The sequence below is a fragment of the Peromyscus leucopus genome, chromosome 11 (assembly GCF_004664715.2).
Source record: "Peromyscus leucopus breed LL Stock chromosome 11, UCI_PerLeu_2.1, whole genome shotgun sequence".
Lineage (NCBI taxonomy): Eukaryota > Metazoa > Chordata > Mammalia > Rodentia > Cricetidae > Peromyscus > Peromyscus leucopus.
In genome coordinates this window covers 29627121-29643525 of record NC_051072.1, presented here as the reverse complement: position 1 = coordinate 29643525, position 16405 = coordinate 29627121, and the positions used below count along the sequence as shown (strand labels likewise).

At 42.8% G+C, this 16405-nt stretch overlaps 1 protein-coding gene across 5 annotated transcripts in view; it reads right to left on the bottom strand.

Annotated features, from left to right (window-relative positions):
- Nucleotides 1–14625, bottom strand: part of Nnt (nicotinamide nucleotide transhydrogenase) — a 91206-nt gene extending 76581 nt beyond the window's left edge. Inside the window, exons 1-4 of one of the 5 annotated variants that reach the window (XM_028885378.2) lie at nt 14520–14625; nt 9977–10182; nt 4215–4444; nt 948–1165 (exon numbers count right to left, since the gene is read on the bottom strand). In XM_028885378.2, coding sequence (XP_028741211.1) covers nt 948–1165; nt 4215–4444; nt 9977–10130 — 602 coding nt within the window. In that variant the 5' untranslated portion in view covers nt 10131–10182; nt 14520–14625. Of the gene's footprint in view, nt 1–947; nt 1166–4214; nt 4445–9976; nt 10183–13693; nt 13742–13993; nt 14101–14280; nt 14368–14430 lie in introns of those variants that run through there. The other 4 variants (XM_028885379.2, XM_028885380.2, XM_028885377.2 and 1 more) reach the window with 4 other exon arrangements.
- Nucleotides 14626–16405: the final 1780 nt, after the last annotated feature.

Below are 16405 nucleotides of genomic sequence, written 5' to 3'. Positions count from 1 at the left end.
ATTCTACTCTATTGATGGATATGCCTATTTTTGTACCAGTACCATGTTGTTTTACTGTGGATCTGTAGTGTAATTTGAAACCAAGAATGGTGATGCATCCAACAATGTTTTAATTGCTAAGGATATTTGGGAAAGCCCATATGGAAACCTATTACTTTTAGAAGCATAGATAGATAGATAGATAGATAGATAGATAGATAGATAGATAGATATAGATATATATATGATATCATATATATATATATCATGGCCCAGGGGTGAACCTACTGTTATTATTGTGCTAAATGGACAGAATATCAAACTGCCTTCTATTTATATAGCCATTGATTAGTGTAGCTCTCAGGCCATGATATAGCAGACAGCAGTTAATGTAAAAATTCAGTCACAAACAGGACACCTCTATACACTTCCTTGTTGTTTATTTTTGCTCTTTGGGGGAGCCCATCACCCAGCTCCCAAATAAATTACACACAGAGGCTTACTCTTAATTATAAATGCCTGGCCTTAGCTGGTCCCAAATTTTCAGGGGTTCTCAACCTGTATTACATTAAAACACATAAAATTTCCAGCATCCAAGTACTCATGATCTATAAAAACAACTATTTCAATCTAATGCATGCATACACAACATAAAAATACGGCTTCCTCATGCAAACACTCTGGCAGCTATTTCCTTTGGTAGGTGTAAATATTTGCTTCTAACTACAAAGATAAAACATGTAACATAATTACTGTGGTTATTGTGAAAAAAAAAAACAAAACAAATCATAAAAGCTAATTTAAGTGTAAAAAGCTCAGTCACCAACAATTGTGACAAGGTAAAATTCTAGAAGACCTACAATATGAATGGCCCCGCACCCACGCCCCCCGCCCCCCCCACACCACACCGCCCCCCCCCCACCGCCGCCATGTTTCTATTCAGCTGAAAGGATAAAGAATATACCTACCCAGCAATGTTGGCCATGGAGCTGAGAGCATCATACCCCTGAGCAATTGTGACTCTTGGAACCTGGTCCATTGCCAGAACTGTAGTTTTTCTTTCAGAAAGCTTTTTTAGCAGGTCTGGGTTTTGGGCGGGGTAAATGAAGCTAATGAGAGTTCCCGATGGCTTTAAAAAGTCAGCCTCATGAGCGCCTAAGGCTGGATTAACCATGGGCGCTCTCACCTGAAAGGAAAGTCAAACCACAGATTAAATCTATCAGTGCCTTCATCTGTCTTTTAAGTAAACAGGACAATTTATGTAAGACACTATGGTTTAAATAATACTTCTGAGGTAAATCTTCCATCAATAAATGTCTGCCTGGACTTAACCACATGCAGATGTCTACTACCTATCCTGGGACTAAAGGTCTGTGTGAACTATTCTGCGTAAAAAGCTCACACTCTGGGAGCACACAGCACCGCATCAGGCAAGACGACTGCAGAACACTGAAATATTATAAAAATTTTACCGTGAACCTGGGCTCCCCAAACTCACTAATCTGTTAAAAATTAAGAGATATTAGGGGAAAGGAAAAAAAAAACATTTGTTTTATGTTGGAAGACTCAATCCCAGAACTATGAGTGGTAGGCGGCATATTTAATCCCAGCACTGCAGAGACCAGCAGATCTCTGTGAGTCGAGGAGCTGCCTAGCCTATTCCACAAATCCAGTTAGAAGCCAGCAAGGGTGACATAGTGAAACATTGTCTCAAAAAAAAAGGAAGGAAAGACTCAATCCTTACTGACTTTGGCAAACATAAATATATGGGGTATTGAGACACTAAGAATGCTGTCAACTAAAGACTCCATGGTAAAGATTTACGTGACTTTAAATTTCATTCCTCTATATGAACACAATTCAAACCAGTGTCTCTACTGAATTAAGCTTACTTAGCTTCAATATATTATTATATTGACAATAATACATTGATGGTCAATATATATATATATATATATATATATTGATATATATATATATTGATATAGTATATTATATATAATACATATATATGAGATTATATATATATAAGTTTCACTATATTTGTTTTGTGTGAAGTAAACATACAACACATAGTCTGTATGACGTACCTTTTAAATACAAACAAAAACACTGGTTCCGTCACTTCCTATCATGGTGTTTCATCTTAATTTACCTAAGACACCTTTGGCTACTATTCCTGCCAAGTGTTGCGCTGGTGATCCACGTGGATCTAGGCTGAGAACTTTGAAGACTCTTTGGGCTAGAGATGTGATTCAGGAGAGTACTACCCGGCATGTGTGAAACCAGGAACACTCACACTCACATGCACGTGTGCGCATGGGTACGCACACAAAAGCACCTTTTTTACAAGGCTTTGTTTTGTTTTTTTTTCCTCTCTCCATAAAAATCCATTTCAGAGAGTAAGGAAAATTAGAGGACTGCTCTGAGGTGACTCTACTGGTCCTTATCTCGTTCATCCACGACCGCTGTCACCTGAGCGTGCCAACCCAAGTGACTGCTTCCCTCAGTGTGCTCCTCAGGCCAAGAACAGGCTTGACTCAACAGAGAGGCCCTGGGCCAAATCTAAGTTTCTATATTACACGTTTCTCAACACACCCTTGGCTTGTTTATACACTTGTTTAAAAACTTGTCCCATTTTAATCGAATTGCTAAGAGGAACACAGAATAATTCATGTAATGACTTTAATATCTCTCCCCCTCCCTTTTGAGATATCTCAAAAAGGATTGGGCCCTAAAACATAGTCTGACATGGGCTGTACTTATTTTTTTTATTTTCTAGAAGTTGTCCTACATATCAAATTTTATCATCAAATATATATAAACCTAAAACTTTTTTAAAGCTTTAGCTTAATTGCAACTTATCTTTACACCGTAAGTTTTATAAATAAACTTCTATAGCAAAAACTGATTTGGATCTTTTCCAAAATCACCATCTACGATGCTGCCAGGCCTGGGGATGTCACTAAGAGGCAGAGTTCATGCTTACCAAGCTTGAGGACATGGTTCAATCCCAGCCTCATGAAAAATAATACATTATGTTATTCATTAGAGCTGTGGGGAGTGAAGGAATATGACCATCTGAATGATTCTTCTTAGGAATGAATAAAGAAAAAAAGCTCATTTTTCTATAAAGAAAGTGAGTTTGCTTTAGTCTAGTAATCACACTTTTCTCATCCCCACGTCTCTCCTTGCCTAAGTTACAGGATATTTAACGGTTTAAATTGAAGGCGCTACTCTAGTTATCCTTTATACTAAGCTCCTAGTACAGCCTTTTATATGACTTTTTTACTTCATAATTATGAAGTTCCTCAGCATATAAATTTCTGCTGTCTGGTATCTCAAGATCTTTCTTTTTTAATTTCTTTTTAGGTGCATTGGTGTTTTGCCTGTGTGTGTGTGTGTGTGTGTGTGTGTGTGTGTGCGCGCGCGCGCGCGCCTGCGTAAGGGTCTCAGGAACTGGAGTTACAGACAGTTGTGAGCTGCTATGTGGGTGCTGGGAATTGAACCTGTGTCCTCTGGAAGAGCAATCAGTGCTCTTAACCTTTGAGCCATCTCTCCAGCCTATCTCAAGACCTTTAAAAGTCAGTTAGCCTACTGGTCACTCAGCCTAATGCTACCTTCTCCAGAACGGTCATGCTGTGTCTAGAGCAGCACTATGTCAGTGTAAATTACTGCCTTCAGTCATCAGACTGCACATGGCATCCCAGGCTGCATTCTATAGCTTCTTTTCATCCTGGCAGTGCATAACCTTCAGCAGGAAGTCTGCATATAAATGGGCCATGTAGAGAAAATTTTTCCTAGTCAATTACAAGAAACTTCCACCCAGAGAATATAAAAATGAAGATCTCCATTTCCCTTCCATGGTTAAAAACAGGTCACATTTTCTGGGACATAAAGAATATTCACAACACACAAGCATTTCATTGAGAAAAAGAGCAGGACTTTAAAATAGGAAAAGTTGAAGTGGGTAATGTTTAACATAATGGATATGCAAACTGCTCTGATTTGGTCATTTTACATTGCATATACACGTCAAAATATCACAGTGCATGAACATGGACAATTATTATGTGCCAATTAAAAATAAAAAGAAGAAAACTGGGAAAGCCAGGTGTGGAGGTTTTAATCCCAGGCAGATCTCTGTAGGTTCTAGGCCAGCCAGGGCTACATAAGGAGACCCCGTATCAAAAAGGAAAAGAAGCTGTGAACGGAAGAGAGAAAGGAGTAATTACTTTGACCACCAGATCTGAAGCCAGAACCTCCTTCGTCCCTTGGATTTGAGCTCCTGCTGCTCTGTAGAGATCATCTGGGAACCTGGAAGCTTCACCTGCTCCTGACTCCACCACCACGTTAAAGCCCTGCTTGACCAGGGCCTGAACACCAGCAGGAGACAATGCCACTCGCTTCTCATTTTGGAAAACCTCCTTGGGGACCCCAACTGTCAATTGCTTATATGGAATTCCTAAAAACAAACAAAACCAAAGTTTAGAACAAGCTAAGGAGCATGTTTCAGAGCAGACATTGGGAAAAGGAAACAGGAAGTCTGTTCTTCAAAACATACTATGCACAAGTTGCTACTGAAAATAGCAATTCATAATCATGATCCACTTACCTTTTTTGAAAGTGATAAATTTTCACACAAACTATCCTGAATGTACTAGATGTTTTATTTAATTGAATGCCTCTCTTTTTTTTTTTTTTTTTTTTTTTTCGATTTTTTTTAGCTTTGCGCTTTCTGGACTCATTGTAGCCAGCTGCTCGAACTCACAGAGATCCGCCTCTCTCTCCGAGTGCTATTAAGCGTGCCCACCCCCCCTGAATGCCTCTCTTTAAGGCACATGATAAGCCTACTCTATTCATAAGAGAAAAATACCTGAGTTGAGCAATTACACAGCATTCTAACCTCCCTCCTTCACCCTTAGGAAGGGTTACAGTCCTCCTATCCTGGCCTTCAGTCAAGACAGAAATAAATTACTGCAGAATAGCTCTACAACAGCTACTTTAATGATTGCCAGAACTCAAGTCCCTTTCCTGGCAGTTTGGCCAGAGGAAACTTGCCATGGATTTCCAAACGTTGAATCTTGAGACTCTACCAGCAACAGGCAAGAAGCCAGCAACCTGGTCAAGATAAACATCTACAAGGCAGACATGAGAGAAGCCAGCAGCCACTGTCTACATATGACATGACTTATTAGAGGAATTGTGGGTTCAGGACAGTCCAGGTTGGCCAGTTTTATGTCAACTTGACACAAGATAAAATATTTGGGGAGAGAAATTGAGAAAATGCTTCCATAAGATCTGCCTGTAGACAAGGCTGTAGTGCATTTTCTTGATTAATGATTGACGGGGGGTGGGTGGGACCAGTTCACTGGGGAGAGTCCCACCCCTGAGCGGATCATCCTACACAGTGTGAAAAAGCAGGTTGAGCAAGCCACCAGCAAGCAGCGGTCCTCCATGACCTCTGTTTCAGCTCCTGCTCCAGGTTCTTACCTTGAATTCCTACCCTGACTTCTCTCAGTGATGGAATGTGACCTGCAAGTTGTAAACTGACATAAACCCTTTCCTCCCCAAGTTGCTTTTGGCTGTAGTGTTTTTATCACAGAAACAGAAAAGGAACCTACCCAATCATGTTCACCTCTAGGAGGTTTAAATGGAGAAGCCACAGAAAGAGACTAGGAGAGTGGATGTAAAACGGGAGTTATTTGTAAACGCAGCCATGAAACATATCATCAAAAAGAAGTCAGAGTAACAACAGTAGACATAGCAATTGTGGCTATTTAAAGAAAGACAAGCCATAACTAGGAAACCCAGAATGCATCCCACTTCTCAAAGATGGGGAGGGGTATCCTGCACCCCCTTCCCTCAAGAATCCATATAGTAAGCCTTCAGCACAAAATATAGGCTGATTGTGATTCTGTTCCTTACAGCCCAAAGGAAACATCTTTATGCAAAGTTCAGGATAGCTATACCCATAGGCCATTAGTTTCCTCTCATGCTTTAATCAATATGAAGCCATTAAAAAAATGGGGGGGGGGGCGGGGTAAGACAAGGTTTCTTTGTGTAACCCTGGCAGTCATGTAACTCATTCTGTAAACCATGCTGCCCTCGAACTCACAGAGATCCGCCCGCCTCTGCCTCCTGAATGCTGGGATTAAAGGTGTGCACCACTGTGCCCAGCCAGTAACACATTTTTAAACAGTATGTTTCTATATAGTCGTTACTATAGTTTAAAAATTCCATTCCTGCCACTGAATATAGAGTTAAAAATTGAATCAGATTTAAATATGGAGTAACTTATTGAGACTTTAGACAGATTAAGGCAACCTGAAAAATATCTGCAGTTGAACATAGTCTTATATTCCCATACTACTTATACACTAATAATTTACAGTATACCAGAGGCAGATAAATGCTTATTTTCCACCTGAATAGGGATAAAAATAGGATGTTGGCAAATGTTTAGATCCGGGTGTAAAATTAAGTCATATATGCACTTCTCTAGGGTTTACATCTCATCCGATAACCTCAAATAATAAGCCCCACATTTGGAAAGCCAAGGCAGCTACTAAAGATGACAGAGCTGAGTCCAAAGTATTTAGGAGAGCCAGAAGTGATCGTGCTCACCTTTAATGCCAGCATTTAGGAGACAGAGGTAAGTGGGTCTCTATGAGTTCAAGGCCAGCCAGGGCAACAAAGTGAGACCTTGTCTCAAAAAAAAAAAAAAAAATGCACATAAGAGCCAACCTGAAATGGCTTCCATTAGCCAAATATGGAAATTTGAATACCAAAAAGAATAAATATGCTGGAAAGATGCACAGGCTGCTCTCCCAGAAGACCAGGGTTCAATTCCCAACATCTACATGGTGGATCACAACTGTCTAGAACTCCAGTTCCAGAAGGTTCTCTTCCAGCCTCCATGAGCACAAGAATATATGTGTGCACATATATGTGTGCACAGACACACATGTAGGCAAAAACAACCATAAAATAAAATGAAAGTTTTAAAAAGAATAATGGAGTAGTACATTTCCAAAGAGATAATCCATGAGCTCATGTTGATTATCAGAAAAAGTACTTAGTATTTTAAATGGTATTGCTCAACTTAGAATATGCATGTGATGGGCAGAATAATAGCTTCACAAGGATATCCATGTCCTAATCCCTACCACCTCTGAGTATATTATACGTGGCTCAGGAGAATTATGATGGCACATAAACTTTAGGTTGCTAATCATTTGGCCTACAGTAGAGGGAAAATCCTGGGTTATCCGGAGTGCTGCAAAGAGTCCCAGTCAGGGACCATGTGAAGATACCACACTAAGGCTGTCAAGATAGAACAGGACCACAGCCTGAAAAACAGAAGAGCTCCCCAGAAGCTAGAAAAGTATAGCAAACACTTCTCCCCAACAGTTCCCAGGACATGGGCAGAACCATCAACATTTGGACAGAGGTCCAGTGACAACTCCTTTGGACTTTGGCTTCCAGAGGTTAAAAAGTCAGTAGGCTTATGATTATTTGTTACAGCGGGAATAGGCAATCAACATATAAAGGAATGAACTGATTGTTAGCAAAACTAATAAGTAGTGGGAAAGAGCATTTTTTCATGGAGATGGAGCTTTCGAGTTCCATCTTAAGGTAACTTTAACAACAGAGAAAGTGTGTTTCCTTTATAGAAAAATTCTAGCTGATAAATGAACAATGATGGAATCTCACCATTTTGAAAGCTCTAATAAAATCATGGATTTAGTTAAGGACCATCAATCAAAGCATCTACAAGTATCTGAATGAAAATAAAAGCTGATGGTAACTTCATATCAGACAAATCACAAGGTTCACCTATACTGACCAAGCAGTCTTCCTGATGTAATACAATAATACACAACACTACCAGCGAGGTATTCTTATCAGAAATGTATCTTTAAGCTGACAGAGCCTTCAGATCTAGCTAAATGTTACCAAAAAAAAAAAAATAGGAGGAACAGAAACTGATTCAGCAGAACCAATCAAGGGAACTCAGTCAGTCAAATTCAGAACACTGGAAATTCTATCCAGCAACGATTGTATTCTTCAACAAGTAAAAGGAGAAAAATAGAGAAGAGGGGCCAAGGATGCAACCCAGTGGTAACACACCCGGCCAGCATGTTTGAAGGCCTAGGTCTGGTTCCCAGTAATGAAAAGTCTCTTCTATGTCAGAAAAAGACCTAAGAGACATTGCAAGCAAATGTAGCGCGTGAACTCTGCATCATTTTTGAACAAGCCTACTGTAGAAACAGAAGTCGAGTGCAGTGGCACACACCTTTAATTCAAGCACTAGGGAGGCAGAGGCAAGACAGCCTGGTCTACATAGAGAGTCCCAGGGCAGTGAGGATTAATAGAGAGAGACCCTATCTCAAAAAAAAAAAAAAAAAGGGGGGGGGGGGGGTTAAGAAAAGAAGCAATCGAGAAAATAGGAATACTGACTGGAATTACTTTTCATGCTTTTCAATGTGGTAATTAAATTAGTATTTTATTATAGAAAAAGAATATAGTTTTAAAATAGTTGAGAAGTTTTTTTAAAAAAAATCAAAAGCTAAACAACATATTAACGCAGAGATCTTGGCGTCTATAGATTTATTCACAAGTTCAGTCCCCGTGTCCCAACACAGCCATTTGCTCCTGTCTTACCAACTTTATCACTACGTAATCTGGCTTTCCAGAACAGATCAAAAGAAAGTCGTTGAAGATAAACTCGGGAAAAGGTGCGATGCCAACAGTGATTCATCCTCTGGGAACACATGGAAAGAGGCTACAGAATCTATTCAAGGTAACCGAGCTCCTCGGTGGCCAGAAAAAAAAACAGCCCTGCAAGCCTCAAGAGGGAGAGGAAAGCTTCATGCCATTCTTTCCTCTTAGGAACTAAATGCCATTCTTAGCTGGGCATATTGCCATCTGGAATAAAAACTAAACGTCTAAGTCTTCCTGACAAATGTCCACATGCTCAAGGTCTGGCCGATGTGTGTTGGGATGGTCCTTGGGAAGACTGCTAGAAGAAAAGTGACCCAGCTTAGAAGGTGACCCCCTTGAACCCTCCTCCTTCTGCCCTGTACTTAGAACAGACGCAAGTACAACTTCTCCTATCAGAGAAGACCTGATAGGCCGCTGGAACCCTTCACTCTTCTTCTGTGAGAGCTGAGAAGACAGCGGCGACGTTAAAGAAAGGACTGGCGTGTTCTCACAGTTTTAAAAGGGTATTCACATTGGCGTGTGCAGGACAGACAGGAGGAAGGCAGAGCTGGAAGCACAGAGACTAGGAAACTGATGCATCACTTCAGAAGACGATGGTCGGAACCCAAGAGATAAAAGTGGTAGCGGTGGAGCTGGAGGGATAATGCTCAGTGGTTAAGGGTGCATTTGGCTCCCAGCATCCATAACAAGACAACCAACAGCAGCCTGCAACTCCAGTTCCAGGGGACCCAACACCCTCTTCTGGTCTCAGAGGATACTTGCCCACCTGTGCACATACACAAAGACACACAGGCATACATATAAATAGATACAAAACCAAACTGAACAGTAGCTATTAGCAGCACGCAAGAGGAAGAACATTTCTGACCTGAACTGCAGTGACGTTGCTTTTCACTAAATCAAGAAACATTATTGCACATCAGTTAATATACTTCATTCCTAACTCCTGAGCAGAGGTGAACTATATATGGTACAATTCCCAATACTTTCTAGGAACAAAGAAAAGGCTTCTGGGAGAAATGGTTACTATAAGCAAAAGGCTCCTGAATACAATACAACTAGTTAATCTTTTTCCTTTTCCCATTATTTTTATCTTCTCTGTTAGCAATGGCAGTCTGGAAATTCTATAAGTGAAAAATATGAGGAAAAAAAAATCCATTCATTTCATTTTCTGTTTATAATATCACTCACAAGTACCAGGTCATAAAACTTGGTTTTCCTTGCATGTTATCATCAAGGACTCGAAGCACACAGGGACGTCAATTTTTACCTGGTTTTACAGGTGATTTACACCGAAGTGCCTGATGAGTGTGAAATGTTCGCAGAAAGTCTCTCTTTCCCGGTAGAACCTTACAGGACCCCAAGTTACTAAGGAAAGGACGTGAACAGCCAGTCACCACCGTTGTTTTCAAGAAATGCGCCATGTTGCGTGGTGCTCCCAACTTTCCAAATCCCCCACTCCTTGATGGTGAATTACTAAAAAGAAAGAAAAGAAAATGTTTTTACATGCCAAGAAAAAAAACAACCTTGTCATTTGAGCATGAAAAAAAAAATATATATATATAAATTATTCATCTAAAGGGTCTGCATCTGGAAGACATCTGCATGCTGCCATCTACAATGGTTGTCAAGTCTTTTACTTGTAGACAACACTTCAAAAGTTGTTTCAAATTCAGTATTTAAAATTTGAAATCCATTTTCTACCTAAAATTGAGATTATAAACTCAGTATCCAATTCCAGGCCTGAGTTGTGTGTGTGTGTGTGTGTGTGTGTGTGTGTGTGTGTGTGTGTGTGTGTAGCTGGAGAATTTGTATATACACACCTACAAAGCTAAGCCACATCTTACAGTAAAGTTATCTTCTAAGTCAACATATTTTCCAAAGAGTTACATACAGTCAAAGTTACATTTGAATTTCCCTTAGGTTATCGAGAAAACACTGCTAGGCACTAAGTCATACAAAGCACATCGCCATCCTGTCCATTGTAGTAAAATACTTAGCTCTGCCAGTGGAATCTTCTGATCTATGTCTAAATGAACATGAGATTCATGTTTACCTCTTCTAAAGAAAATAAACATGCATGGGATAAGACTCGAATAAGAAAAAGAAAGAAAAGCCCCGTAATATCTTTACTACCCCCAGGCTTTGCTTGCCCACGTGCACATAACTGTGAGCTCTTTTCAAAGTGGTTCTCAACAGTGGCCAGTATTATTTGCAAGGTTTTTTTTTTTATAATTATGTTTCTTTAACCAGAATGTGGCCACTTATTACCAATTCTAACAGGGCCAGCTGAAGTAGCTCTCTGTTGTTGTATCTTCAGCCACCTCTGCCCTGTTCGGCAGATGCCCCAGGGATTCACAGAAGGCATTCCCACACTCCCCGTGTTCCTATACATTTCTCTTTGCTTCACGAATGAGAAGAAGCAGAGGGTCCAAAGTCTATCAGTCAAACCTGGCTAACATGATCCACTCCACCTATAGGTACTGATCCGTGACGGACTCTCATGGGGCCAAGCATCCGATCCAAGCTGGCTCAACAACCACTGGTCCAGACATCCAAGGAGTATTTAGCTCATTTTAAATCTCAGAGCTATTACTCCAACTTCCTAAATAGACTTCTTTAAAACACCGAGAGGGAATACTGGTGACATAAATGATCGATCCAAGGGTTGCTTATTAACTAGATGCCCTTTAATTCAACAAATGTAGCCCAATGACAGAATCTCAGAGGCCCTTTCTCTTCTTGGGTCATCCCATCTCCCCCGTAACCACTGTTCTCAGTTGGCAAAGCTTCCCCAGACTTCATCAGCAAATCAATGAAAACGACCTTAATGGAACCCTGCGTTGCCCAAATCTGCCACTTCCTGCTTGTTTAACCTGAACTACTTTGAGCCTCAATCCACTAACTAATAAAAGAGGTAGAAAACAGCAGTTTGCTAAGGTCCTTTTAGAGTCTATGATTGTCTTGCCTATGAGGAAAATAGCCACTTGGTGTTGAAAAGATCCTTAATATCAAAAGTCCAATCTTAAAAAAAAAAAAAAAACCTTTATTCAGGACTTAAACATATAAAGCAAAGATCAGGAGGTCGTTTATTGGCAAGAAAAGTCCACTGCACTTGCCCTAATTTAAATATAAATGGTTCTGAAAGGGATTCAGAAACTATCTGAACCATCTTATCACTGGCTAGTCTATGTTTACTCCAAAAGAACCACATTTTCCCCTCTTCTTCACTTCAAAATTCTCTATTACCTGATCTTCCATGTACTTCTCAAGCCTTTGAATCAATATTGGGATCATTTTGCCACTCAAAGTTTAAAAGAATAAAACACCTGTTTTAGTATGGCGTTTACGAAGCTTTATAATGTAAGTTATAAGGATAACTGCCTTCCCAATAAGTGTGTGTGTGTCTGTCTGTCTGTCTGTCTGTCTGTCTGTCGCCGAGAACCCAGGACCTTACACTCACTTGGAAAGTACATGACCACTGAACTACATCCTCAGCCTTCCCCAAACAAATGTTAAAACCCTCTAGAGTCAGGGCAAGGAGGACCTGACCTAGCAAAAGAAGACATTACAAATCTGAACTCTGGGTTGGAAGCCCCTTCTGCCATTTATTACAGGTGTGACCTTCTTGAATTACTCCATTCTCTGTACCTCACTCCCTCCCTCCTCTTTAAGATCAGAACAATAGTAAAAAACCTACCTCATAGAGCCATGAGGATTACAGCAAAGTGCCCTGACCATAGTAGGGTCGTGGGGAGGATTTAAAGAACACAAGATCCTGATTGGTTGTTCCATTCACTATTATTATCCTTGGCCCAGTGCCTTGCACTAAACAGAGTAAGTCAATTAATATCTTTTGACTGAACGCTTAAATAACTAGGGCTGAGTCTCCTGGAGCCATTTTGAAATAGATTTCTGAAACAGATTTCAGAACTTTTCCCTCGAAAACAAAATGTTTGTGGCCTTGTAGTAAACTGATCCTATCAGCAAAGATAAACTATTTGCTGATGTTAGAATAATCCTAAACTGTCCTTACAATAAACAAAAAAAAAAAAAAAAGAAAGAAAATGGATGGAGCCAGGGTGGCGGCTCATGGTTGTAAATGCCAGCACTTGGGGGGTGGGGGGGTGGGGGTGAAGGCAGGAGGAGCCAGTTCAAGTTCAAAGCCAGCATGGGCTATACATAGACTTTCCAGCCAGTCAAAGCTGCAGACTGAGACCTTCCTGGTCTCAAAACAAAAAAATAGAGTAAGAATAATGAAATAAGAATGGAAAAATAAGTGACATTTGCCCAAAAGACAGGGTGCAGTGGGCAAGTAAGCTCCATCCTGCTAGACCAAAGTCTCCTAAGGACTGCACACCACCACGTTACCAATAAAGGACACCTGCGAGCATAAACAAGAGTCATGCTTTTTAAAAGCTAGGCATACCAACAAGGACACAATACCCTCCCCTGGCAGGCAGCATGACCTCGCCCAAAGACACTGGTGCCATGGCCCCCCGGTCACAGGTGCTGCCCCTCCCTCAGCAGCTAAACCGCCACCCACTGGCACGTGCTACTGGACCTCTATTTATAACCTCCTCTGGAAGCCCATTGGCTCTAGCTACATAGTAGTCATTGTGCCTCTCAAGTTTGAACCAGCTCTGCTCAGGCTACACCCCCACCCCCCCCCCAACTCTCCAGCCCCGCCAATCTAAAAGCCCCCTCTGAGTCTCGTAGAAACTGGCACCCACTACCACCACTCGGTCCTGATCTACACCCACCCTTTTTCCTGTGTACCCAACTGGGCACCCTGCCTGAACACTCTCAAGATTCAAGTACAACTTAGGGGAGTCCAGCTGCCATTCTTCTAGGTCCACCAACCATCGAAAAGTCCTCTATGACCTCTCTTCCAATCCCTCCTAGTGCCAAAACAACCAGATACAACTTTCGTAGTCCTTGCCTCCACCCTACCCCCCACCCCCACCCCAGGATCCAAGATCTGCACCTGCACAGCTGTCACTTCGTTCCTTGTCCTCTGCCGGGGGGACCCTCTTCCCACACCCACCCTCCCATTCCCTTCCACGTCACCCCGATGGAATACACACAAAAGGGCCCCTGAGGCACGGTATTCCTTCTCCGCCAGTCGCCTGCAGGAGCCTTTTGCACCCCATTTGCTAGACACTGCCGACCCCGCCCCCCTTCTGCTCCCTGACAGGTCCCCTACGCTTCGGGACCTGGGGTCAGCACTTAGCGACCCGCTTTCTCCAGCAGCCCCCAGGCGCCGCCGCAGGGCCGGGTGGCTCACCTAGGCGGGCAGACGGGACAGCTGGCGACCCCGGGGCTGCAAGCAAACGCCACGCCGCCGCGCTGGCAGACCCGGGCTCGGCCCGCGGCGCTGTGCCTCCAACCCGGAAGAACAGCCCCAACCCTGCGGCGGCAGCGACGACCACGTGATGCAGCACTGCCCCACCCGGACCCGTGCCCCCTTTCGACACCACCACCACCACCACCCCCTCCACCTCCCCTGTGCCTCCTGCCAAGCCCGCTTCGCCCGATCGCCCGCCCTCTCTGCAAAGGAGAAAGAGACTCCACCGAATGCACCCTTTATAAAGGGCGCAGCAGCCAGTAAGGGTCCTTCCTCTCCGGGTGACCGCTGAAGCCCCTTTGTCTCAACCGGGCCCCCCCTACGGCCCGCAGCCCCGCCCCCTTGCTCTTGCTCCATCGGTCTCTTGTCAATCAAACCTGGGTGCCAAGCACTGCGACTCAAGTTTTTAGGAACTCATTCCTCTTCTTCCCCCTGGAGACTAAGTTACAACGTGTGATTTCCTCACCCGTGTCCCAGCAGAACAAACGAGCGGATACTATAACTCCACTCTCGGTGCGAGACTTTCGTCTAGCTCTCTAGGAAAAAAAAAATCCAAACTTCTGTAACTGGAGAGGGCTTAAGCGGGAGGAAGCCGAGGGCGGGAATGGGGGCGTTGTTTTTCCATTCTGGACGGGAGGTGGGGTTAAATTCCTCACAAACGAAGTCAAGGACTGAAAATGAACACACATGTGCGTATTTGGCTCAACAGCAAAGCCAGCCAAGAGGAAACCCTGAGTTACTGTTCACATAGGCAGCGTCTGGAATGTACCCGTAGCTGACTGTGTCCGCGTTCCTGATTAAGGGAATTCAAAACATAATGACCTAGTCAGTCGATAGTGATTACGTTCTGTTACTTGCTTTGCAGGTACATTCTGATTAAACTTATCCAACGCTGAATCGGCAGAAAATGTCAGTGAAAGAGTGGTGTTCCTTTTCCTTTTCTTTTTTAATTTAACTGAAATACTTAACAGAAAGGGGGGGGGGGGATCAAGTATTCAGTATCTTAATTGAGCCGGGCGGTGGTGGCACACGCCTTTAATCCCAGCACTCGGGAGGCAGAGCCAGGCGGATCTCTGTGAGTTCGAGGCCAGCCTGGTCTCCAAAGCGAGTTCCAGGAAAGGCGCAAAGCTACACAGAGAAACCCTGTCTCGAAAAACCAAAAAAACAAAAACAAAAAAAAATTGAACCAGGGGCTGGAGAGATGGCTCGGCAGTTAAGAGCACTGACTGTTGTTGTTGTTGTTGTTGTTGTTCCTTCCAAAGGACCTGGGTTCAGTTCCCAGCACCCACATGGCGGCTCAAAACTGTCTATAACTCCAAGATCTGACACCCTCACACGGACTACATGCAGGCGGAACACCAGTGCACATAAAATAAAAATAAATAGCTGAACTCCAGAGAAACCCTTACTTTGAGAATGTGTCTTGTATTTATACAGCACAAAAGGGTCATTGGACTAATGGAGTCCCGACTGCAATCCAAAGTCAACTTGTCCAATGATGGAGGGACAGGGAGGAAGCAGAGGACTCAGCCCCGTGATTTAAAACAGTAATCATACTGCGGGCACAATGAGGCAAGAGCATAAAAATTTTAAACTCTTCTGTGTTGGGGACTGTAGCTCAGTGCCGTAGGGTATTCATATGCAGGGCGCTTCTACAACCAGCAAGTCTAGCCTTGAAAGGCTTCTGCCTTCACACTCCCTTTTGTTTTTTGTTTTTTATTGCTTTCTTTCTTGGTGTTGCTTTTTTTCTTTCTTTCATACCTTCTCCCTTCATTTTGATTAACATTCCCCTGGCCCTGTTCCTTCCTCCATCCCCCTATCTCGCTCTTGGAACTGATCCACAAATAATATTTCCCCACCTTCATTTTACAAAATGTTCTATCATCCCTCCTCCCTGATGGGACCTTCCCACCCCACTGGCCCTTTTCTAGTTTCCTGGCTCCCCGAGGTTCTCCAAGTTAAACGCTCAAAACTAAAGAATTGTGACTGGGATCTGTGTGGGGGCCCACAGAGACTCCCTAGTAAGACCTTACTCAAGGTCAGAAAAATCTGAGCTTGCTTTGCCCAGCAGGGCTCATAATGTGAAGACTGGCCACGGGCGTGGTTACCAGGTGTCTTGAAGGGTCTACACTTGTTGGTACTTTATATTTTGACCTTGAAAGGGAGGTCTTTTGTCCCTCCTCTTGCTGACGTATAAAAGCCCATCATGATTAAACTCTGGGTGACTGAGTATTGACCCAGGGCCCTCTGGAAGCTATCCTGTGTCTCTGTCTTTCTCATTGTCTCAGCCTTTATTTCTATTTAATACTTCCTCATTCCTCTCTCCTCAGTCCAAGAATTCTTCGACAGATC